Source organism: Phalacrocorax aristotelis, chromosome 3 (genome assembly GCF_949628215.1).
Source record: "Phalacrocorax aristotelis chromosome 3, bGulAri2.1, whole genome shotgun sequence".
Taxonomy (NCBI): domain Eukaryota; kingdom Metazoa; phylum Chordata; class Aves; order Suliformes; family Phalacrocoracidae; genus Phalacrocorax; species Phalacrocorax aristotelis.
Window position 1 is genome coordinate 37,322,086 of NC_134278.1, and position 26,821 is coordinate 37,348,906.

At 37.5% G+C, this 26,821-nt stretch overlaps 1 protein-coding gene across 1 annotated transcript in view; it reads left to right on the plus strand.

Moving 5' to 3' along the window:
• Positions 1 to 26,821, plus strand: part of BCKDHB (branched chain keto acid dehydrogenase E1 subunit beta) — a 133,599-nt gene that overhangs the window by 9,217 nt on the left and 97,561 nt on the right. Inside the window, exons 4-6 of the mRNA XM_075087154.1 lie at positions 17,666 to 17,799; positions 18,481 to 18,636; positions 22,716 to 22,824. Of these exons, the coding sequence (XP_074943255.1) occupies positions 17,666 to 17,799; positions 18,481 to 18,636; positions 22,716 to 22,824 (399 nt within the window). The remainder of the gene's footprint in view (positions 1 to 17,665; positions 17,800 to 18,480; positions 18,637 to 22,715; positions 22,825 to 26,821) is intronic.

Here is a 26,821-nt window from a genome sequence, read left to right on the forward strand (position 1 = left end):
TGGTTGCTATCCAGACTGTTACTGAAGCTTCTCTGGAGAGATAAGAGAAGAAATTTGCTTTTGGAATAAATCTGTCATCAGATCAAAACTTTTTTATTTTTTTGCCAGGAAATCCATTTAAGCCGGAGTGTAGAGTAATGTTGTAACATGAACACAGCTAGAGGCCTATGCTAGTAAGTGAAAGAAGTCAAGCTCATTGACTTCATAAGGAAGTAAATCCTAATTTTTGATCAGATAAATTTTTGACATGCTACAAAGAATTTTGTTTGAAAATGTTTAACTGAGGAATGGTATATAAACAGGTCAGTACGTGGAAGTTTCTTTTCCACCATAGCTGTGACTTAGGATAGTATGGTTGTTCCTACACACCTTATGTCGACATCTGAAATATGCAGTTCCAGTTTCCTGGCATTGCTTTTGCTGCTTATGATCCTTCTATTGGTGTCAGTACACTTTGCATGAGCTGAATGCTTAGAAATCTGTTGCTGTATAATCCTCCATCCTGAAGACGAGTAGACTTCCTGAAATTTTTATGAGAAGAGTTCCTTTCAGAAAAGGGAAGGGAAATAAGTCTTGTACAGTTTTTTTTTTTTAACTTCGTCCCTTCTCTCTGCTCTTGCATACTGGAAGACATATTCTTGTTTTATTTCGTGTCTCCTTCCCCATCACCCCCTGCCAGGTTTTTGATTGTCACCATTTTGCAGAGGTTGTGTAACCTAACCTGTAGAGTATCTTTATTGAAGTAATGAATGTCTGCTGTTCCATAGTCCTGCTGCCTGGAGGTGTTTCCTGTCTCTAAAGCACAGATGTAAATTGCGTGATTGATAACCTGCTTTTGTGACTACTGTATTTTTGTAGCCTAGGTAATGTGTGCAGACATTTATGTATTTTAAAAAGGGAAGTACGTTATTATCTTTTGAAGAAAATGCTATCTGAATGAAATAAGTGTAAATTTGTCTGAGTCTGCAGATGGATTTGAAACAACGACCTTAGAGTGTGAATACATGTGTTCTAATGCTGTGCCTGAAGTGTGAAATAAAGTTGCAGCGTGTAAAGATCAGTATCATCCACATGACAAAAATACAGAGGAGATCAGAGGTAGGGATTAGATGACAGGAGGCTGAGAAATGGGAGGAAAAAACAGATAAGGTAAAAATGGAGAAAGTGGACAAAAGTAAAGACTGACAAACAAGAATAGCAGAAATAGTGATTGACAAGTGAGGCTGCTCAGAAGAATGCCAGAGCAGGTTTTTTTTTTTGATAACTCAAAAAAAAGACCCGTCTAGCCTACTGTGGCCAAAAATGAAGATTGAGATGATATAAACAAAGGAAGTCAAGTATATATAATACTTTTCTTGAATACTCTCTCTGCTGTCCTCCAAACACTTAAAGCTTGAGGGCTTCCTTATCTAGAAGTGCCTCTATGTAGTCATCGGCCTCAGTAGAGATTTGTCTTTAATACCATTCTGGTCTACGCTTGAAGGGAGGCTCTAATATGTACTTACTGCCACGTCAGAAGTCTATCCTTAGAGAGGGTAAGGATCAAGAGCCTTCTGACTATGTCAAAGCTTGATATTCTGAGAATGTGGAATAGGATCAGTCCTTGCTCAGAATTCTGAGAATCCGACAGAAGTAACGCTGGCTTGGCAGGTCTTTCTCCATAGCGGTGCTTTGGAAAGACTGAGTTTTTTTGGTTCATGTGTTCACTTTTGTAGATGAGATTTGGGTAGGTGGTAGAAACCAAACCCAGAAGAATTGTAAGAACTGAATACATGTAAAAAATTTGAATCTTACATCGAGCTATTGCCCATGTTTGTTGTCATCTCAAAAAGTAATATACATCTTTAGTAATTCATGTCTGTGTGCTAACAAATATTTATGTACAGGCTTTCCAATACTACAGCTGCTTGCAGGTCTTATCAGTTACATGTGGATGTCTCACCGAGATGCACACATTTGTATGTATGTGTTTGGATAATATGTTTCAGTGAAGTTACGTTTCACACAAAAGTTAGGAAGTTATTATGCTTGCCAGAATGTTTGCACTATAGAGAGAAAAGTTGACATAGTAAAGAAATGTGAAAGAGCAGAATTTATTTTTTCATGTTGTTAAGATTTCATGCAAATTTGGATAGCCAGGGAACTAGCAGTTTCCTTTGAGAACAGGAGTAGTGTTTGAGCCTTATGACTCTCTAACTAATCAGATTGCAGTTCATTTTAGGGACTGCCTTCCTTGGTATGTGTGATACCTAATTAGAGCTCATTAAAGTTTTTCATGTTCCTGTTAATGTATCTGAAAACCTGGACTGAAAAAATAATTTTGAGTGTAGTCCTCTGAAAATAGTCTTGAATTATCCACATAGCAGAGGTTAAGGGAGTTGGAAGAAGGATGGTCAGCAGGTGAAAAAGTGAAAAATCTCTTTCTCCTGATGACGAACTTGCAGAGGGTCGCAGCAACTTCAAGAGCTAGCAGGTTAAGTGCAATCACATTTGATCAATGCTTGAACAAAAGGAGGATGTTGGGAAGAGAAAATATGTTTCTGGAGTTGTGTGAGGCAAGAAAGGAGCATTAGACCGGTGCCTGTAAGATGGAACTTTTTGTGAACGGTGAATTTGTGTAGGAGAGAGATAGTTATTGGACAGGAAAGAGGTTCTATTTAGAGGAATGAGAGCTTGCTTGTAGAGAGTGCTCTCACAGATTAGAATAAAAATGGAAGCATTGGGGATCACTGACCTCTAGAGAATAAGGTAATTCCAATGTGATTGCCTGAGAACAGGTAGCTAGTGGAATTCTGAAACAAAACTGTGAAACACCTTCACATATAAATATACTCAGCATTAAGCAAGTTAATGGTGAATTATAGAAATGATAGACACTTGCTAAAGGTTTTACAGTTCCAGAAGTTGCATGAGGCAAAGGGTGCTGGAGGATTTTAAAAGTTCAAAGATGACTTCTGTGATACTGTGATATTTTTGGAAGAAGTCTTTAAAGACATTAGAAAGGTGTCTAGTAGTATCATCAGTATTCTGCAAAGCCAGCTATGAGTTGGGTATGGATGCAGTGAATCCATGTGTTGGTACCCAACAAAAATAGATTTTTAATATGAAATTGGAAAAAAACATGGTCCTTAGTAAAGGAAGTTTTAGTCTAAATATTGTGTGTAGGATACATCTTGGCAAATGCACCATTTGAAAGCTGGATCTGATATAAGCAAGAAGTTCAGGTTTCCTCCAGGTTCCATATTAATTCTAGCACGTAATTTGTGCTGCCTATACAAGTGTGTTTAAGACTATGAACATAGAATCATAGAACCACGGAATCATTTAGATTGGAAAAGACCTTTAAGATCATAGAGTCCAACTGTTAACCTACCACTGCGAAGGCCACCACTAAACCATGTCCCTAAGCACCACATCTACACATCTTTTAAATACCTCCAGGGATAGTGACTCAACCAGTTGCCTGTTCCAATGCTTGACGACCCTTTTGGTGAAGAAATTTTAACTAATATCCTATCTAAACCTCCCCCGGCACAACCTGATGCCATTTCCTCTTGTCCTATTGCTTGTTACTTGGGAGAAGAGACCAACACCCACCTCACAACAGCCCCCCTTCAGGTAGTTATAGGGAGCGATAAGGTCTCCCCTCAGCTTCCTTTTCTCCAGGCTAAACAACCCCAGTTCCCTCAGCTGCTCCTCAGAAGGCTTGTGCTCTAGACCCTTCACCAGCTTTGTTCCTCTTTGTCCATGCTCCAGCACATCAATATCTTTCTTGTAGTGAGGGGCCCAAAACCGAGCACAGGATTCAAGTTGCAGCTTCCACCAGTGCCGAATACAGGGCGACGATCACTTCCCTGGTCTTGCTGGCCATACTATTTCTGATACAAGCCAGGATGTTGTTGGCTGCCTTGGCCACCTGGGCACACTGCTGGCTCATGTTCAGCTGGCTGTTATCCAAGACCCCGAGATCCTTTTCCACTGGGCAGCCTTCCAGCCACTCTTCCCCAGGCCTGTAGTGTTGAGTGGGGTTATTGTGACCCAAGTGCAGGACTTGGTGCTTGGCCTTGATGAAGCTCATAGAATTGATCTTGGCCCATCGATCCAGCCTGTCCAGATCCCTCTGCAGAGCCTTCCTACCCTTGAGTAGATCAACACTCCTGCCCAGCTTGGTGTCATTTGCAAACTTAGCGAGGGTGCACTCAGCCTTCTGTCACACAGCAGTCTGTATTTCTCTTTCATGGCATATCTGTTTCCCACCAAGGGAGTCTAGGTGACTGCTTAAGTTAGATTCCTAATACTTGGATGCCTGATTAGATTAATTTCTAAGTTTTTGAGCTATTGTAAATTTTTTTTTGGATTGAAAGAGTAGTGTAAATGAGTTTTTTTTTTTTACTTTTCAGTAGGGAATTCTTGAATAATGCCATTTTAGTTCACTTACAGCTATTTGGAAATATGGGTAGAATGTGTATACTTTGAATGGGAATTTTTATTTCAAAGATTCTCTCAGTTCCTGGAGGATGCCACTGTGGTGTCTTCTACCAGAAATGAGTCTTTGCCCAGAATAGAAGAAACTTGGCCTCAGTTCTGTCCCTCAGGAGTTTTGAACTTGCTCCCGGAAGAGTTGACTGAGATATCAAAGCTGATCTCTGTGGAGATGCAGCAAAAATGGTATTTTCAGCAGTTGTTCTTTTGAAACTTTTTGGAATAAATTTCTTTTGCTCATGTGATTAGTTTGTCACTGTTTGGGATCCTCGGTGTGGTAGCAGGGTGAACAAGAATATAGGTTTTCTCCTTTCTGGATTAATGTTTTATCACTGGTTGGAGGGTCTTTGACTCATGGCTTTTATTTTTGTCTGTTCTGGTTTCTTTTAGCTGTTGTGTTTGGTCCCTGTTATTGCTCTCTTCTTTGTCAGTGCTTACAGAGGTGTACTGCCCACAGCAGCTTATGGTGCTCTTCTACAAAGTCAATTAGAACAAAATGCTTTTCATAAGATTTTTGTGTAACTGCTAATGTATTCTGGAGTGATGTTTGCTGCCTTTATTAGCAGTGTGGTGTTGACTGTCAGTTTGTGGTATGCTTTAATGCCTAAGGCCCTTCCATTGTACTTCTAGGCAGCCAGTAATTGCTTCTTTTCTGGGTAGACGACTTGATAAAATGAATGGTGAGAACAACTATGTGTCACTCCTATATGTAGGATAAAATAAAATCAATCTCATATAATTTCTTTTCAGGCAATTCTGAATTACATACATGGCTAGAGACATTCATACATGCAGACAGTAGTAAAGGAGGAATAAGCAGCTTCAGTTTTTGTCCTCATTTTTCATAGCTAAAATAGATTTCCTTGCGTGGAGTATAAATGGTACAATAAGTACGCACACATAACTTAAGATTTAATTCTTTTCTTGCCCTACTCTGTTCAAGCATATAGGCTTGTTTTGTAAATAATCCTTCCTATGTTTTATTACTTTGATGCAGCTAGAAGCATAGATAAAATTGGTAGGATTTTTTTTCTTTTTCTTCCAAACCATATTAAAAAAAAAGTGTGAAATGGATGGGGAACAGATTGTAAACAGTAATTAGTGTCTGTTCAATCAGTCCAGGATACTTTATTGCAAATTGGAAAATCACAGAAGAAAAGGAAAAATCAAGAGAAGAAATAACACTTTTATTGAATCTCATGAGGGTGGAGGGAATTGAATCAAAGATTTCCCTTGTGGAAAATTTCAAACACATCAGAAGCAAGTGACTGAACTGCATACGAAACCACAGTTATAGCAAGAAAATAACATCCTTATGTAAGGATGACCTAGCCACATTAACAATCAGCTGGATCCTTTAAAAATTATTTATCACTTGCATATTTATTTTCCTCTACTTTCTGCCTGCCTTACAGAATTAGGTCTCTGAAGCACAGGCTATGTTTTGGGACAGATCAGCTGGCAAAAGCTGTTCCTAGCCTTTAGTGATGGAGATTCCCTGGCTTCCCTGCACACGTGGTCCCAGTGCAGGATTATTCTTATGGTTTGAAGCTTTTTCTTATTGATCAGTTTTCTCTAGGCTCTAGTTGCTGCAACTGAAGGATATGAGCCATCAAAACTGGATTCATTACTCTGGGTCTTACTGAGGAAAACCTGGTTGCATACAGCTTTCTGTTGATATGTCTCATGATAATGCTAGCTTGTCTCACAGCAATAATATTTATTTCCAGTGTCTGATCCACAGTAATCCCTGCTAGTTATTCTGTAGACCTTGTGTCTAAGGTGTAAACACCTGTGTGAATTTTCAGGGAACACTTCATTCTCAGTAAATGAGTCTTTTGTTTATAGTCTAGTAAAATAATTCAGGAATTTTTGTTTATTTGGCCAGGAGAATGCTGTACCTAGCCATGCCCAAGGGACACCAGCCTTTCTAAAATTGTGGTAGTCATTCTTTGACAAAAAGTATTTACTTGACGAAATATTATTTAATGAGCCTTAATAAAAAATGGCAGCCTTACAAAAATTGCTTAACATCCTGACAGCTACTAGTAGCATGAAATAATGGGAGAGCCTTTTGAAGCGGAGTTAATTGAGGTAGAAACACTGTGTTTTTTTAAAAAAATCCAATAATTTGCCTCCAAAATCCCTAAGATACTTTAAAACGTTTCTATTATAAAGATTTTTTGTTAGTGATTTCAGGAAATTGTTTATTGTGGAGACTTCACAGCATGTTCCTGGCCAGGGAGCAGAGATCTGTCGTTGGAGGTTCTGGGTCTGTTCTCATGGTGCCAAGCATTACAGTGCAAGGGCGGGAAGTACAAGAATTTGGATGGGCTGGTTGGGGCCTGTAATGCAGGTAGTGTTTTCTGTCTCCCAGAAGCTACTAGTGGTTGGGTATTACTTCAACAGGTGGGGAGACACACTGGGGTTTTTCTGTGAGTTTTTTGTATCAATAGTCTGGCCTTTCGCATGCTTTAGGAACTTAGCAGCATGCTATTATAGGGAGGAGAAAAACTCAGCCTGAAGTATCATTAGAAATAAGTGTTAGGGGTTTATTGTATAAACAGACAGAAAATGTTAGCTTGATGCTTCAGAAGCAGACTGCAAGCTTGTTGAAGAAGCGCTGTGCTGCTGCTTTTATGTAGGTGCTGGTCCTTCCTGATATATTGCATGTGGTAGAACATAGTAGTTCAGAATTTTTGACATGGTGGACTTAAGCTGAGGGTGGAACTTTTTATTCAGAGTTAAAAATAACTAGTTGTAGTGTATAGATTGAGTAAAAGCTATATAGCCTGGAGTTTGGTTATCCTTGTTTCTTTGTGGATGGATTTTAAGCAGATAATTCTGCAGCTTTCTTGCTTTGTTCTTCCAGAGCAGTTTGGCAAGATCTGGATTTTGTTCTGATTTATATAAATGTCTTTGAACAGTAACATCTGGAGAATGTGTTCCAGACTTGTTACACAATAGTACATTTTGTTCATTTTCATCTTAAATAGCCAATTCTTTTCTTAAGATTTACAGTTAGAAACAGTTGCGAACTTGATACAATGTAGTATGTTCTTTTACGCTGTGTCTGTAGGATATTGATATAAATCAGTCTCTGTCAGAGCTAAATAGATTTTATTTAAGTTTTTATTTTTTTAAATTTTTATGATAGTGTGTCTGGTGTGAAAACAGTATTTCTTTGGGACTTACTAATATTTATTAAGTTTTTTTTGTCTATATGGTGTAAACAACCTGTTTGAGTGAAAGGCAAGGGATATACTTTTTAATATAGAACTTGATACTCAATATGGAGCTTAAGAAAGCTGTTCTGACACATTTTAAAGGTACATTGCTGGTCAAAAAAGTATGTGCTGCTGAACTTCATAAAAATGGAATTTTCCACTTCAGAAACTACTTGCAGTGAAACATTTAAAAGTAATATTTTAGTAATATAGTGTCAAAGAGGATGAAACATGATGTATTAAAGACAGAAGTTGGAATCGATAAACATAACATTCACAGTCTGTATTAATACCAGGTCTCCAAGCACAGTTCGTATACCTTATTTTAGACGTCAGTGTTTATGCCTTTACTATGCCTTAGGTGGAATTAATGGTTCTCGATTTCCTTGGTCAGTCCTGTGATCAGTATGCTCTCTGCTTCCTCATCAAGTGGGACTAATTTAGTATGTCTGCTGGTTTTTCTGCCTCTGAGGTTGGTGATAAGAGTGTGGTAATTATCACCACCTCAGTTTAAGAAGGTGCTGCGGACTTTATTACAGGGAGTAAACCACTCAGTTTTCTTGGAAGTAATTTGCTAGAAGCCTAGATGGGTGAAAAAGGTCAAGACTACCACCCCAGTTCAGTCAATTGTCTAAGCTGTTTTGCAACAGAAGCACTTTGAGGAGCAGGTTAATCTTAATTTAGCTTGATTCAGAGCCATCTTGCAGTGACCAGCCTGACAGAACATGCTAGTCATTTATTATAAAAGATCTCCTTCCTTTTTGATTTGTACAAACATTAAATCCTCAAAACCTGGCAAGGAGTTTTCACACTTCTATGGAAGCACCAAGTACAGATCAATTTATTGATTTTTCTAATGCACGTGCTTTGTGTTATCAAGGGACTGGCATGGTTACAAGTGAGATTCATAAGATGTTTTTCATTACTACAGATTACTGGTCATTCAGCACTTTGTTCCTGAGTACTTCTTTGGTCCTGAGCAGCATTAAATCCTTGCTGTAGTGTTGAGGATAGTTGCTTCATGATTTAGGGTAGATCCAGCATGCTTTCAAATGTACTGTGAAGTATTTCTGCACAACTGATACTGAGGAGTGTGGGAGAGAGTGCCTTGTACTTGACACAGTTTTGCTTATTCCTTGGTTTGTCATCCAGGTAGTGTACCCAGCCTGTTACAGCAGAATTTTTATTAACAGGTAGTAATACCTAGCTTTGGTAGCTGTTGTGTTTTTCCCTGTTGGGTCTTTTGTCGTGTCATGTAATGTTGCAGGTAGTCTGAAAATTCATGGAACTGACTGAAGCCTCTTAAATAAAGGTGATATATTATCCCTTGGTTAAACCCCACTTACGTGTTTGGTAGATGTCAGTTTTAGAGCGTACTTTTGCAAGTGTGTGTTCTGTCATCTGGTATAGCTTCGCACATCTATCTTTACAGTCAGTTATGCTTTTCTGCAAGTGTACTTCTCACACAGCAAAATTTTTTGTGGTTGAGAAAGGAATGTTATTAATCATAGCTGGAGGAACACTTGAATGCCTTGGTGCAGTTAGGCATCGTGTTTTTTTTTTCTTTAGGCTGATACAACTGGGTATATGAGACAGATGATCAGAAGGAATTCAGTGTGGAATGGGCTACCTGCATAGTCATCAGTAAAAAGAAATTCTGGCGAGCAAATATGCCACTTTGATGTCAGCTACTTGATATTTTTCTAACTATGTGGAGCTGAATCAGTACTATTTTATCAACGTTGTGAGATGCTTCCATCAGCAGGAGAGGTACAGACATAAAAAGTTTGGGCAGTCAGCATGTAACCCTGCTTGGGGCTGCTAATGAATCATAGAATAAGGGTTGGAAGGAAAAGACCTTGAAGGTCATCTGGTCCAAACCAGCACTCGCCATCCCTGGAGGTATTTAAAAGACATGTAGATGTGGCACTTCAGGGCATGGTTTAGGAGACATGGTAGTGTTGGGTTGACTGTTAGACTTGATCCTAGAGGTCTCTTCCAACTTTAATGATTCCATGATTCTATGATTCCATTCTATGATTCAGCGTAGAGCCAGTTTAGTTTGTTTGTGGTCTTGTTCAGGTGAGTGTTGGATATATCCAAGGAAGGAGTTTCTACAACCTCTCTGGGCAGCTTGTTCCAGCTTTTGGTGGGATGCTAGTTTGTCACAAATGACAGGAAATCTGAAGTGGGGGAGAGGGCCAGAAAAGCAAGTTTTCCCTATTTGCTTTAGGAAGGCAGAGTTGTTTGTTTATAAACTTTCCTGGGTCCTCCTTCATCCAGAGGGCTTATAAGCCTGACACTTGAGTAAATGCTTAATGTTATGTTCATGCTGTGAACAACTTTAAGAATTTACTAAGTTTTACTAGAAAACAAGTTTCTTTTCCTTCCAAACCTGCAATTCAGTAATGGTGCAGATTGTAAGAATTTGTAGATAATTGAGGAGGTTGCTCCCCATCCATGGTAACATTTTCTTTGTACTTCAGCAGTTCTCCTGACTCTGATATTGTTTAGGGTCTTTGAGAGTGAGGATTAAATGAAACATGCTTTTCTCATAAGGGAATCTTGGGGGAGAGGAGGTGAAGCTGCAGTTTGGCTCTGTGGAGCTCTAGGAAAACAAATGTGCTGTCCTGAGTAAGAGAATGATGTGTTGAGAATGCTTTGAGCTAGAACTAGAACTTTGAGCTAGAATTTTACCTACTGTGTCTATTCAAATGTATGAATGCATTGGAATTAGTAACTGGGGGAGACTTAAAAGGAGAACTTACCTTTCAGCTGTTTTTAATTTCTGATTTACTTGAAGTATTCTTCAGAAATGTTGGTCATGTCAGTGGAATAAATGATAAACCTGTGAGGAATTCCTGTTCTTACCAGTTACCTGTCAGAACAGGTGTCCTTTTCTTTGTGCAATACTGTGGTGATTAGTGCTTCAGAAGGATTCTTTTTTTTTTCCTAAGTGATTTTTTTTCCAGATGAAGCTTAATCAAGCCTCCTGTAAACAAGTGAAACCGAGTAAGACAGACTTATCTGTCATTTGGCCTTTAAAACTTCTGTCTAGAATAAGAAGTTGGGTCCTTCATTGCAGAGTAGAGTATGACAGCAGATTTTGCAGCAGCAGAAGAGGAAGCAGCTAATTTAGTTCAGTGCATGCAAATCTCCATTCTGATCCTGTTCTTAGTTGCTCATGGATTTCTGAAGTACATTTTTTTTGACTAATTTATGTATCTTATTGCCATAACATGACTTTTTGGAATATTTAAGGAAAAAGTGATAGCAATCTGCTGTGGAATTAGTTGCTAATTGATAAAAATTTGAATGAATGTTTTGTTCAAAGTAACTAAATGCTAAACTTCTTACGAAAGCATAGGTTGTGTATTCACAGTGATTTTTGTGCGTGTGGATATATGTATTTCTCCTGTAACAGACCCCAACTCATTGCATTTGAGTCTTTGCAGTGACTTAAATGGGGGCTGAGACTGGCCGCTCAGCTGGGTAGTTGCCTGAGCTGTGCCAGAGGTATGGCTGAGTCCTTGAAGCCTGTTGGGGATGTCTGGGCACACACAAATGTTCTTTGCTCATTCTGTGCAACTCCTGTAGGATACAGAAGTGGGGAAGAACAAAGCTCAGTTCTGTATATTGTGTTATTCTACACACAGTAGGTAAAATTCATCATAAGAAGTTATAAGCTACTTGCATATGAAATCCTTTTAACTGCATATAATTACTTTTCATCTGTTAGGTAGGTGAAATGATCTATTTTAACATGGGCAGCTCTGGAAAAAGCAGCTTTTTAAATGGCATGGCACATCAGTGTGCAAGGATTAAAGATTGAGAGGTAAGCCATTTCTGTGTCTGTGAAACTGAAGCCCTGCTTTGGACAAGAAGTCTTGAAGTTTTGTGTATTCGGCTGAAAAGCTAATGTGTTTTTACCGGTATTGAGTATGGAGAAAGAGTGTCGTTGAGCACACTTTTTTAAAGCTGATGAACTGTGACTAGGATATCAACAGAAGTGGTAGAACAAATTGATTAAAATTAATAAGAAATTACTAGAACTGTTTTGTGTTCAACCAGGAGCTCTAAAAGAGCTGAGTATGAATTTACCAAACTACTTGCTGTGATGGCTGCCCTCTTACATAGTATCAGAGAAATGGAAGATAACAAGTGTCACAAGTTGTAAAACAGAGCTTAAAAGGGATTGTGGGACCAAGAAAGTCTGAATGCTGGATAGATTGTGTTGAATTATAATAAGGAATAGAATTAGTAGACTTATGTAGATGTACGTTATGAAAAATCCTAGATATTCTAGGATTAGAACAAGTCTTTAAATGCAGGACTGATTTGAAGTCAGCCATTTCTACTTGAATTTTCTGCACAAAGTCCCACAGAGTAACAAAGAAGCTCATCTGCTGGGACTTCCTTTTCTTTCTGATCCTCTGTTTCTCCACATGCATCCATGATGAATTTGAGGACACAATATGTTTATCTTGTTGGACTCTTCTATTTGACTTCTAATGGATGTTTCGAATGGAAGTTAGTGAGATAATGGGGACAAATAAAATGCTGCCCAGATGTATTGTTAATACTGCTTAGTACTGACATCTTTTAAGATGCCTTTTCTTACTGCAAGTGGTGTAGGTCTTTAAAAACAAAAGAAAACACCCTTCTTTGACTAAATCACCAGCAGCACTCCTAAAACCACTCAGATGGTCCAACGTAGGCTCTTACAGAGTGATATGAAATTACTCAGAGCTGGAGCCTTGGGTGGTGTGTTAATATTATAGGAGATTTGCTATTGTTTGAATATCTCATTTTTGAAGTTAAGACAGGAACGTGTTTCCATTGCAGATACCGAAATCTGAAATACTTTTTTCCTGACAGCTTGGAACAAATAAAGTTGAAGCAGGCCAAAACATTAATGCACAATAATCGACTGCATATGTCTGTAAACATGTTCTGTTAGGTTGCTATGAAACTTTTTATTCTTGGAGGACGAGAAGATGACTGTAACACTTCCTTAAAGCTGTTGCCCCTTAGACAGAGGGTCCGTGGTAATTAGAATGCTTGTGGGGTACTTAACTCTTCATTTTGGAAAGCACAAAGATCAATCTTTTTATTTAAGTAAAAAGAAATCAAGGGAGGATGAAGTAACCATTTAAAAATGGCTTTTGAACAAATACTGCTTTTTCATTAAGGTTTTTCATCTTTTCAGTTTTAAGTTATTAGGCAACACTTCTAGTATATTTATTCACTTGCTTAATCTAGTCTTCCTTCCTCCTGAGTTATTGGGATGGAGAGGTGAGAAGAATAATCTTTTTTCACATTACCCTGTTTGCCGTATTGCTTCCCTCACCACTTGGAAAAGGGCACCAACGTGTTCAGATGGCTGAAATGAGGGATGTTTGTAAAGCTGGGCAGGTTAATTGAAATGGACACCAGCATAACATCTTTCTTCAGAAGCTGACGCACCTGGTTTCAGGTAACATAGAGGTACTACTTTCACCTGGAGTGACAAGTCAGCTTGTAGAGTTTGCGTTAGCTAATTTTGAGCTGCGTGGCTGACGCAAATAATAGAAGAGTACATTTTAGGAAATGTTTCTTTGTTGGAACAGAAATGAAATATGGAAAAAGAAAGTATCTCTGGGTTACTTGTCTGCTTGAGTCAGATTTCAACTGGGTGAATGGTTTGCAAAGGGTGATGTGAATGGCTGTTTTATCAAAATAGACTTCCTTTTCACATTCTGAAAAAAATGTGGGAAAAAGTGAAATAAAATAGGTAAAAATACATAGGCTTAATGACTTTAAATTTTCAGTGTTTAAATAATTTATATTTGTTTTCATAATGATTTTCATATTGTATAAACAAAGGTAGGAGGTTAAAGCCATGCCATACAATTTTTAATGTTTTGGGAAATGATTAAATCTATTTTATCCTAATGACATGTGTATCTTTTTGTCTTAAAAGGCTAGATTTTATTAAACCCAAACAACCCAACCCTTGAAACTGTCCAAGGCTCATTTTCCCATCTAATGAATAGCAAGGTGCTTTAGGTTTTGCTTTGAAGAAGGGATCACTATTATTGTTGTACATGTAAAATCAAAACCATTCCTGAGTAATGAATCTCGCTCAGTGACCATTACGTGGCTTTCTTCACTGTTTCAAGCCATAGTACTTCAGGATTATGCCTTTAATTCTCGAAGTCCAAATTAGGTGCTTCAAGCTGGTCATGTTATAACTGTCATGTTGTATCTCACATTTACTTTTATTGGTTCTCACTTAATTTATTTCATCGTACTCCACTGATAGCAGCATACTGCCTCTAACTTAATATCTCAATAGTATTTCAGCAGTTTTGTTAGGATGTCTTTTATATGCTGAATCATAGACGGGCAAGCTAGTGTGCTGGATCTAACATGCTTCTAAATTAATTCACCTATTACAAATTGATATTAAACAATTAAATTTGAAGTTTTTATAAGGTGAAAGCTCATTTTAGAGGATTATTCAAATACATTTCAATTTTTGTGTGGTGATATTTATAGAACTAATGTATAAGGCAGTTTCAGTGTACTCGGAAAAATATGTTAATAAAGAATAGGGCTAGGTAAGCTTAGTATGATCTGACTTCTGGGTACTTCTCAATGATCTGTTTTTTTATTCTGCTCAGACATTAGTCTATGTAGGCTGTGTGGTAGTTTTAAACCAGATTTAACTGTATTTCAGTAAATCAGTATGTGTTAAAATGGAATAGAAATTACATGAAGAAAAGAAGGCCAATTGAATATTTTGATTCCAATATAATAATGCTATGAATTTCACCTTTTTTCATTTTCTAACCCCTCAGTCTGATGTCTAATTCATGGCACCCTAGATTAAATAAAAACGAGGGAAGGAGAAGTTTGCCAACTGTTTATAGTTTTACAGATGGATACAGGTACAGGGACAACTCTTTTGATTGCATCTGAAACAGGGGCTTCCCCACCTTCACCGATGGTGGTAAGACCTGGGGCAGCTACACATTTGTGTAGGTGGCTTATATTACTCTTTCCTTGACCATGATGCCCATCACTGGAGGGAGCAAGCCAAATGATGCTGTGTAGCTTGGGAACTGAGATTACAGCCATCCTTAAGGAATGAGAACAATTTACACAGCATACACTCTCTTTAGGTTCAAAAATAATTTTGTGTTATTCTTGCAGAAGTTCTTTCATCTTTCCATGGCATTATTTTCCTTCTCCATCCTATGTATTAGTTTACTGATATATTTATGCTGTAGAAATGGGACTAAATAGCCTTGAAAGCCGTTTCTTATTCTGCGTGGGAGAAGCATGGTACTGGTGTGACCAGAATCTTCCCCTTTTGTCAGCTCTTAAGGGGAGAGATGATTCCTGTGTGAAGCTTTCTGAACTGATTTTTGTTAACTCTTGGCAGTAAAGCCAAGACATAATTGAGGTCTGTCAGAAGTGAGTATAACTTAATTATGAGGACAATAAAAACAAATTACATCTTCTATAAATATCTTCCCCAGTTCTGGGTTTCCCAGAGCATTCTGTCTTTCTGCTGCTTGTAATGAAAAAAGCTTTCAGGACTGGGGCTGTTTTTATGCTGTGGCATTACCAGACACGTTGGTAGTACTAGTAAAGAAAGAATAGAAATATGCAGACTAGTGGCATTACAGCAGCACGCTGGTGAAATAAATGCCCAGCAAGAATAAATGGCAGCAGTATGAAGTTGCTGCCACTCTTACTTCCCACGCCATTTTTAGTCTGAACAACTTTTGAACACGGTACCTGTAGAGATTATTTTTCTTCCAGGAGGTATGAAACAAAGCACAGATGACCCACATATGGAAATTACTGAGATCAGCTTGCTCATATACCTTGGAAATGAGAGGGAGCAGGTTTTTGTACTTGTAAAACGTTTTCTGATCTCTAAGGTACTTCGCTGTGTTTCTGAGTTGGTCAGGGTAATATTGAGTGTGTTTGACATCCAGACAACAAAGCCCTACTCTCTTTTAAAAGCTATGCAATAATTTTGTTAATCTGGAATTCAGTTTTAATTTCTGAGCTAGCTGTGGTAACATTTTGATCTCCAGCAGCAACTGCAGGCCTTCTAAGTCATAAGAATTAGAAAACTTTCTTAGAAATGTATTTCTAAACAAGAAGCAACCCAGTGTGCATGTATCTTAAAAATAAGTCACAGGGAATTTTTGTTTCAAACAATGATTTATAAGAAATGAGTTGAAGTCATAGAAATTTGGAATGACTAATTTCAGAAAATGGTGTTTCCCTTCAAAAGGATGATCTTTAAGGTGCTTGAAAATGTTGCCTCTGTCTTGTATGCCAAATTGTGGAGTGTCCTGCACTTGCGGTAGACTTGTGTTGGCTTGCGTAGCTTCACTGACAATACCAACATTCTAGTATCATTTGGTGGCATTTTTTTTACTTGCCTTGAATGAATGGTGTCTTAGTCATGTTCCTGGTGGAGGGAAAAGAGAGGAAGACAGAGGGAGAGCCAAAAACTAATTGCTGATGTATCAAAAAAAATTTTACTAAAACAACCAACAAAAACAATAAAAATCCAAACCAAAGTAAACCTGGAAGTATGAAACTCAAAACACCAGGTGAAGCACGTGGACAGGGTACAAGCAGTGGCAGTGTTGTGCTGGGTGATGTGTGAAGAAAAAAGACATGTACTTGAAAGATTTGTAAAACACGGCTCCCTTTAGTGTATCGTAAATACACTTTGGGCAGTGGTTCTCCTCTTATCAACCCTTTCTAAAGCCTTTTGTTAGCTTCCCTTTCTCTAGTTTGTTAACTTGCAGCTATTGAAATTAGGAGTCTTCAGAGTAACAACTTTCCTAATTATTAATTGATTAGTTTAGTCTTTTTAGTTCTTTATTTGGCGGTTATTTAGTTATTGTTTGATTTATTTCATAGCCACTGGTGTGCATTGTGCTCACTTTTTTCCCATCCAATTTCAAGCCTTGGCATAGTTATGCATGACGGACTCCTATAGAAACTTACAGTCTATTTTCCAGTGTTCTAAAGGGAAAATTTAATAGCATAACTAGGTTCTTCTGTTGATCTTCCAAGGGAGTACAGTATTGCTGGCAAATATTGTAAATATGTTGTATAGAGGATTGTAGTGGTGTTTCATCCTCCTTCCCCCTCCTTGTTTTTAATTTCATTAACTGAACAATTTTGTCTTCAGCCATCTGTTAGATTGATGCATATTTGGAATCTAAAGTTACTTTGACACAGAAATATGTCAGGGCTAAAATGACCTTTTGCATTCCTACGGGGAAGATACAAACCCCAAAATATTTGATTTCCAGTCTTGGGCCTCCAACAGCAGGAACAGTTTTTTTTTTTTTCTTTTGCCTTGGAGACAAACCAAATTCTTTAGGAAGCACAGCCTTATCTTATGAAAGAAGACAGGTAAGACTGGGTAATGCTTATGGGGAGTGTGAGAAAGATACAGCATACTTTCATACAGATGCTGTCGTAGAACCATCTGCCTTTGAGTATGGACAGTTAGTTTTGACTGCCTGAAAAAAATTGCAGTAACAATACTTTTCTTTATTGTAAGCTTGTTTTAATACTTGTAAATATTCTTTACTTCTCCTATAATAAGCATGGGAGTATGCATGTTAATCTATATATTCATCAAAAAAGAAAGTATTTTCCTTGAAGCGTTAAGACCATTGTAAGTTACAGAAACTGTTCTTATCTTTAATTTTGTTTCTCCTTGTCTTCCACTGAGCTGTGACAAATTAAAGTATTTTTACCTGTTATTGATGTTTAGTGTTGCTATACCTAAAAAAGCCCATCTAAAGAGCCACATGCTTAATTGCAGGTGATTTGTTTATGACTTGAATATTTCTGGGGCTGAGTTTCCCACTTCAAGCTGGTGTGTTAAAGGAATTGTGTTTTTTTTGTTTTGTTTTTATAAATAGGTAAAGATAGAGTTTTCAACACCCCCTTGTGTGAACAAGGAATTGTTGGCTTTGGTATTGGAGCTGCTGTTGCAGGTGCTACAGCCATTGCGGAAATTCAGTTTGCAGATTACATTTTTCCAGCATTTGATCAGGTCAGTACTAATAAATTTGAGAGAAGTAAAAAGAAATCTTATGTTTGCTTAAATTACTCTTCCGTTAGCATCAATACTTGGTTTGAATGTGTAATTTTTTCAAACATATCCACAGCTGTATTACTAATATTTATGCAGGCTTTAAGTAAACAGGAAGATACCAAGGGTGGTTTGAAGGCTGATTAAATAATGGAAATAAAAGATGTGGCTTGAGGCAAATGTCTCTGTTTTTATTTTCAGTTTTGTGGCTGTGTTTGTTTCAGCAGCCTTAAATTTTGCCGCCGTGTCTTCCCAATGCCGTCTCTCACTTCTCTGTTTCTGCAGCCAGCCATGTGTCCAAACTACAAATTTGGACTACAAATTGGTCCTACAATTTGTAGGGACAAAACTACAGATTTCAGCTGGGTTGGTTGACAGTATGGGAATGGGGAAACAACTGGGCTGTGTGGCTACCCCCGAGGCCTAGGCATCTAACTTGAACACACTAAATTATTGCCTTATTTGCCTTGGAGAATATTTTTCTTTCCACTGACTTACAGGGTTCCTTTGCTTCTAATTTCATCCTCTGAATTCCATGCATGGAGCAGATGACGTAGATATATTTCATGTATTGTAGAGGCTTAATGATGCATAACTAAAGATATTGGGCTGAATGTTACTTTTGTATATAAATCTTTCCAGATTGTTAATGAAGCAGCAAAATATCGTTACCGCTCCGGAGATCTCTTTAATTGTGGAAGCCTCACCATTAGAGCCCCCTGGGGCTGTGTGGGTCACGGTGCACTGTATCACTCTCAAAGTCCAGAAGCTTTTTTTGCTCACTGTCCAGGAATAAAGGTACAGTAACTCTTGTTTTATGAAGACTAATTTTTATTTGTTTGCTTGTTTTTGTTTGTTTTTTAATGAACCTGATTAACAGTGAGTCTGGATGCAAGCAGGGGAAGAAGAATGGGAGTCAAAATCCACAACACACAATCTGAATATGTTAATTAAACTCTAATAGTAGTTTTCAAGTTATAGAACTTAAACTGTATGAAGAGTTTGAGAATATATAGCCATCATTGAAACAATCTTTAATAGACACAGCATTTTGCATTTGTGTGCTTTTTGCTCTAAAAGCATACATTTGACCTTCGTTTGTGTCCAGTGTAGTACAGAAACTAAAAGCTAACACTAATAAATAGTACTTTTCTTTCTTTCTTTCTGCATCTGCCTTCTTAAGTGCATTATCAAATTGATTTATATGAATGACAGTGAGAAGCAATGGGTACAAACTGAAACCAAGAGTTTCCATCTGAACATAAGGAAGCACTTGGAACAAGTTTCCCAGAGAGGTTGTGGAGTCTCCATCCTTGGAGAGATTCAGAAGTTGTCTGCACACAGTCCTGGGCAACCAGCTCTAGGTGGCTCTGCTTGAGCAGGGCCATCGGATCAGGTGACCTCTGGAAGTCCCTGCCAGCCTCAGCTGTTCTGCCACTCTCTGAATGATAATTTCCGGCAAGCTTTCTGCATGAGGTGGTGGCATCCCTTGAAGCTAAGATTCCTAGTGCTTGGATAACTTTCCTGGAGAATAGAGATGGGTGGGATCTAGTCATCTCAGATTGAGAGCACCATTTGCCAGCTCTCCATTTTTTTCTGAGTAAATTTTTGTCTATGGACTTGTACTTCTGGGTTAACTGGCATCCAGTCCATTGAGAAATTACTTGTACCTTGATTAATGTGGAAGACTTAAGCAAACCGAGTATTTGTATGCCGAAGACACGTTTGTTGTTCATCTATTGTTTAAACTACTGTCTATATATGATTTTGGTGTTTTAAAACTTCAGATATTACTCATTTATAGGGAGGCCGTAGCCGTTTCTCTGTACTTAAGTCTTCTATTATTCACATTTTATTTAATGGTATTTAAGAAATTGAATGCATTTTTGGTTTTGGGTGTTCTTTATGATCTTTGAAGTGTTCCTATTCTTAACTTGAAAATATTTCCTGATATAGACAAAAGCAATCTATAAAGTCTTTTGCCAGGTAATTGAATCAAATGGCTTCTTGAGCTTGTTTAAAAACTAGAGTAGTTTATCATATGGAGGCACAAGGTAACTTGTATGATTGAGATACTGATGCCAGGACTAGCTAATTTACACTGATCTTGTTGGTCAGTCTCAGATCCTAATATGCTGAACCAAGTGCTGAGATTTAGCGGTCCACTCTGGTGGTTAAAACTTTCTAATTTGTAGCAACCTAGTACTGCTGTGCTTAGTCTTCTGAATAAGTTATAAGTCAGATTTTTATTTAATCACTCCAAGTAATTTTATTTCTTTTCTCTCATCTCTGATCTTTCTTCTTGTTTTTTTCACTTTCACATTTCCTGGGGTAAAGTGCTAAAATAGATTACTGCCACTGACAGCTGTCATCTCAGTTAAAGGGCACATTAAATTCTGTGGAACTGATGGACCAATGTACTAGTTTTTGATGCACAGGAAAGTATTTTAGAATCTATCTTTTGAATTTTGTATTTTTGTGAAAACAATGTTGTTTCTTTAATACTTTTTGCAAAGGTTTTCATTAATGCAGTTAATAATGTTTAAGGCTTTATCTTCAAGGTTGCAAGTTGTCTTTTGAATGAACCCAAACCTGGCCCTTAATGAATGAATCCAGAAATGCAAAGGAACTAGTGGTTCAGATGAATTTGCAGAAGTCCCATATCTATGCATATTTTCCTCCAAAATACAGGAGGAAAGGCTGTGTATTACAAGCTGGGAAGGGTAGGACTGATCTTTAGGGAGAGTGGTTTTTCAAAACTGCCTTCTTATTAAACTCAGCAGCAGGTTCCTGACTTAAGATTTTTATTTTGTGGTTTTATTAAGTGAAAGGTGAGGTTTGGAATTCCTAAGCAAAAGGGAGGTTGTACCACTTCGGCTGTTCAGCGGAAGGACTGTAATCATTAGTACTTAAGACAAGGCTGGTTGGGGTCATGAGGACATTGCTAGATGGTTGTATCTTTTGTCTACTGTTGTGAGGATGTATGTCTTAATGGATCAGAATGTCTTCCAGAATTATTGTATTGACTCTTTCCATTCCATTGTAGGACTGCTCCAGAATATTTGCTGTCATGTCTAGAAGCTTTGTTTTCATTTCCAGCCTACATGTGTTTCTGACTAACTTCTATATTTAACTTACCTGTCCTTCATTTACCTTTCATATAGTAGTACATTGTTTTCCCTTTAGTCTTTGTTTTGTTAGACTAAACAAATCAAACTATCAAAGAGATGTTAGCAATTTCTGAAGCTCTTTTGACACCTCTTTCATTCATTTCAAAACAGTTGATATAGCAATGAAGTATTCCAGCTGAGTTTCTAGCAGTGATTTTTTGCAATAGCACTAACATTTCCTTGCTTATATTATTATGCTTTTTAATGGCTGTACTGCATAGTGTCATCCATTTGAGCAGATAATAAATTCAGATCTGAGTTTCTACTGCTGAGTTCTAAATTTATAAGAAAAATGTAGTCCTTAAATGTGTGACTTTTCAGTATGTACTGTTCAGTTTGCTTTTGCTTTTGTCAGTCATGTCCTAATTGTGAACTGGATCTTTTTGGTATCATCCTCTGTAGCGGTAGTCACTCTCAGCTTTTGAATAGTTTTCATTACCATGTTCTGACTTGACATCACAAATGAATAAAGTAAATAAAGTCTGCCCTAAAAATGGTCCCTAAGGAGCTGCACTAGTAACTTCCATCAGCTGGATAATTTCCCATGTGTCTTTCACCAAACGCCTTGGTGAAACGTTAACAGACTGCTTCTACCTTATTTAGAAAAATCACTTATCAAGTTAATTTAATGTGATAGCAGATTTAGGTTGTGTTTTGACTCTTTTCTATTACTTCTATATAATTAAATGTTCTTACTCTCAAAAAATATTTTGAAGCCTTGGAAACTTCTGGAGGCAGTATGTTAACAAGTCTGTAGTTACGTGGATTTTTAAAATTTTCTTTAGTTGTAGCACTCGCTTAATGTTTTCAGTCAGAGAGGGCCACTTCCAACTTCACAGCTATAAAAATGTTTGCTTGTAGCCTTCATGCTGAATGTGTCAGCTCTTTGAGATCTCTGGGATGTAAATTAGCCGGTCATTCTGATTTGAGGGAATTGAGCTGTTACATTCTATTTTCACTTAAACTGTGATAATTTGGTAATTCTATGTTCATAATACACATTCTCTTAGATCATCCAAAATTAACACTTCTGTTGGCAAATCAATTATACTTTTTCCTTCCAAGTATTCAGACTACATCTGGAGGCTATGCTTATTTTTCTCTTTGCTTGATAATAGTTTCAGGTATTTTTTGGTATTTGTTCATTTCCAAAATAAGCAAATTTCAGGGTCCCACCATAAGAAAAGGAATTATGTCTTTAAGTCAACTTTAAGTAGCTATTACCTTTTTTAGACTTCAAAACCTACTGGACAAAGTCTGAATACCTTCCAGACTTGCTCTGATGAATCTTTACCCAAGCAACTGAGGATCACTCAGCTGATTTTTTTTTTTGTCATACATCTACATTCATTTTACTAAATTAACTTTTATATATATATTTAATCTGACTGACTTTATTCTGTTCCTTCTACCTCAAAATGTTATTGTTAGGATGTTGGGTCTATCTTATCGCAGGGGAGTCCGTTAGTATTTAAAACACTAGAGGCTTTAGAGGGGAACTATGCAAGCCTCATCAATGAACAAAATAAAATTCAGAATTTGGAGTGTGTTAGTAACGTAGCACTGATGTTAATTCACTTTGTAAGAACTGCTCAATCTGTCCATAGGTTTATTTAAATCAAATAATTGCTGGGTTTTAAATATTAATTGAGGACGCTTGTAGCAAAATTGCAGTTTAAAATGAACTATTAAAAAATATTTTTACAGATTGTTATTCCAAGGAGTCCTCTTCAGGCCAAAGGACTGCTGCTGTCGTGCATAGAGGACAAAAATCCATGCATATTCTTTGAACCTAAAATACTCTACAGAGCTGCAGGTAAAGATTTATATGCTGTATTTTCCAATAAAGCAACACTTCCCCCCCATATATGTTGATAGTCACAGCTAAACCAGTACCAAAGCAGACATCTTGACTTGCTTTGTCTCTAGCTATGTTCGGGGCTTGTGTTTTTAGAGGAATTGTGAAAACTGAGTAAGATCTTTAAATTTGGCTGCAAAGATAAATGAACATTTACAGTCTAATTCATGCTCAGTTAACTTTGGAAGTGGAGTAATTTGTATAGGCTTGGATTAGAAAAAAAAAAAGAAAGAGAACTAAGAGGCATTATCCTTTATCAAATTGCAATATAAATTTGACAAAAGTTAAACTGCTTTTTCCTTGATAACTCTAGATACTAAAATGTTTCCAGGTCAGTTTTTATTTTTCTGAAAGAGCTGAACATCACCATCACCATTTTCCCAAAGTTCAGATTTCTTTGAAGTGCTTAATTTCTAAAAATCTTGAAAATTTGCCCCCTTGGGTTTGTCTTATGTGGAGGGAAGTGTGATTGCCATTACTTTTGAAATTTGTTTTAGTCATAGGGAACTTTTTGGTTCAAGGAAGTTTTAACAGCTATCATTATGTGTAACATATAAGAACAGAGTAATTTGAAGATGACAGTGCTTGAGTTGTAAAAATCAGCTGCTTCTTTGGACTAGAGAAACTGGACTGAGAGTAGGTAATGGATGAAAACAAATTTTGCATGTGGAGACAGGCAAAGTGATAAAATAGAACTCAAGCCATCACTTAACCATCAGCGTGTCTATGTCATATAGTTTTATAAACCAGTTATGCTTGAATCTGTCAATCTAATTTATAAGTTGACTCTGTGTGGACTGAAGTTGAGCAAGGGACAAAATGTTTGTATTTTACTTTGGACCTTTTAACAGAACTTTTCCATCAGTCCATACATTTTGTTAGTAAATTTATCCTCTTTCTAGAGAAGAGAACCACAGAATAACAAGGGAAAGATTTAGAAGGCAGGCATAAAAGCTACAAAAATATAGCAGAATAACTCAGGAGCAAATAGGATATTTACTGAGGAAACTGCTTATTTGCTTTTTTATTTTCAAAAGATACCCAGAATTCCTGTTAGCAATGTATCTTTAAAAGTGCAGCTATTTTAGTGCAGTGTGGTGTGATGTAGCCAAAGGGTATTGCATTCCTTAAGTTCAGTGTGTTTTGAGAGCTTACTGAAATTTAGCAATGAAGACCTCTGACCCTTCATTTAGATGAAGTAGTTTGGAAAATGAACCTGAGTCTTAGAGTCCTGTTAAACAAAGAAAAAAAAAGAAGTTTAAAATTCCTGGATCTTTAAAACAACCCTCTTTTTTTTTTTGTCAGTATTTACAGGTCACAGATACAGACTGTAGGGTTAATAAAATACTTGCTTTCACAGTGGAATGAATGGCTGACATCAATGTCACACAGCTTTTGAGAATATAGGGAGGTTTTTGTGTTTGAGGAAATGGCTTGTAAAGCAATTACTGGATTGTCTAGTGAACATAAATCAGCCTTGTGATTGAAATCTTGAGTAAAGACATGCTGAAATAGTGGTTAATGTGGTTATGTGCCGGTCAATAACCAACCGCAGCATTGCTGCAAGATGATGTTGGTAGTTTCTGAAAGACTGGGATTTCTTCCTGTATTCCGATGGCCTGATTTTCAGAGACTGTAGCTATATTTTTGTCTTAAAATTTCTAAGAACAGCAGTTTAGTGATCTAGGCTGAAATTTATAGTACATTTGAGTCAAAATGTGATGGGGATGATTGTGACAGGTAACAACTTCTGTTTTGAGACAATTTTGAGTGGACTTTTTATTATTTCTGCTATATAGGGCAGAATATTTTATTATGTGGAAGGGTTTCAATGTTCCTTCTCTTTTCATTGGAAACCTTTCCCTCTGGCATTGTTCATCTTCTTAACTGTTCAGCTGTCCTTTGTGGGTTGGGTCAGCTTGAACTGGAAGAAGAGTGGTGTCTGGGAGTTACTCCTAGAAAATTAATCTCTTCTAGAGATTCTTATGCTGCTGGCTGTGGTCAGGGTTTCTTGTAATTCCACCACAGAGATGAAGTGACCTGGTGAATTCAGAAATGGACCAAGGTTATCATGATTGTTTGTTTTGTCCAGAGTGCTATTCATACACAAGCCAGATGAACAAGAACAGGATAAATGGTGGAAAGAAGGATTTTAAAAATGGAACTGTCTTGAGTTTTGAGTAGAGCAAATTGTTATAATATCCCGTATAAGTATGTTGATTCCGGCAGGAGAAAGAGGATGGTAAAGATTCAGAAATTTGCTTACACAGTAAACTTGAACTATATATGTATTTCTTAGCATCATAGAATTGTTTAGGTTGGAAAAGACCTTTAAGTTCATCAAGTCTAACTGTTCACCTTGCACTGCCAAGTTCACCACTAAACCAATTAGTGTTCCAGAATACTACAGGGTCATCCCAAGGCTGGGAACATGCAGGCTTTCCAAAACAAGAGGACAAAATAGTATCAGGTATTCTCTGTTGCTTTATTTATCTATATTTTTTTTCTTTTTTGGGGGGCAGGATGGGAGGAGTTATTGATTTCTCCCAGAAACTTCCACTTTGACAGTGATACATTTTTAGGAGAAAGACAGGATATTAATAGTATAATGTGGTATAAAACCCCACCTAAGACTTGGGACTTCATTGTTCCAGACAAAAAAAGAATAATTTCTTTATTTCCATGATGATGGCTAAGGCATTAAATAATGAAATTATATTGCCCCTACCATAATTTGTTTTTTGTTTTAGCTTCACGTGAATAAACATGTTTGTTGCAGAGAACTTAATGACTGATGTTACAGAGACAATTGTCAGAGGCAATAATGGGAAGTACTATTTTCTATCTGTAAAATTAATGTAGGCATATGAGCTTCATCATTCTCCTCTAAAGGAATTTTATTTCTCCCTATGAGATCTCTAAATAGATAACCATGATATTTTGTTCAGAACTGTTAATATATTTGAAATTTCAGATTAAAATACACTGTAGATGGGATAGTCTTTAAAACACAGGATATCTGTCCTTGTTCATGTGGGTTGAAGCTACTAATAATGCTTTGTTTAAAACAAAAAACCAAAGAAAAAATGACAAAACCCCACACCGACTGCACCGCAACCAGACAGAAGACTATGCTCTCTGCGTCTCCCCCCAGGTGTTGCTATTGTTGTTGAAATTAGATGTTGGATGCTAGTGATGGAAGGTAATATACATCCAGCTTAGGATGTATAACCTGAAGTTGCTTTTTGAGAATGTTAAGCAGGGTGCCAGGTCATTGGTGTTTTATGGAAGCTCTTGTGTAGAGTCAACCTTGTGATTTTGCACCTGATGCACACCTCCAAGGAGCTATATAGGCCCACCAATTGCTTTCAGGGTTGGTGGGGAGTTTTTTTGGTTGTTTTTTGGGTTGTGTTTTTTTTTTCCCCAACCTTCCAGCATAGATTTTTTTCATAACATTAAAGACATTTGTGCTGGTTTTGGCTGGGATAGAGTTAATTCTCTTCACTGTAGCTGGTAAAGTGCTGATGGCACATTGATGCTTTAGTTGCTGTTAAGCAGCAGCTCAGTGTCACCAAGTAGCGCCTGTAGTAGTCAGGGACCTTTCCAGCCTCCCGTGCTCTGCCATGTGGGCAAGAGGCTGGGAGGGGTGGGGCCACAGCCAAGTCAGCTGACCCAAACTGGCCAATGGGATGTTCCTTCCATACCATGTGACACCATGACCAGTATATTAATAGGGGCAGTTGGTGCATGGGGTGGGTTGGGTTGTGGCTCAGGGACTGGTGGTGTCAGGTCAGTGGGCAGTGAGCTGTTTTTGGTTTTTTCATTCTGCCCCCCCCCCCCGGTTTCACACCTTTCTCATTGTTTTCCTTTCCATTGCATTATTGTTGCTGATGTTGTTATATTTTAATTATTAAACTGTTTTATCTCAACCCACGAGCTTTACCCTTCTGATTCT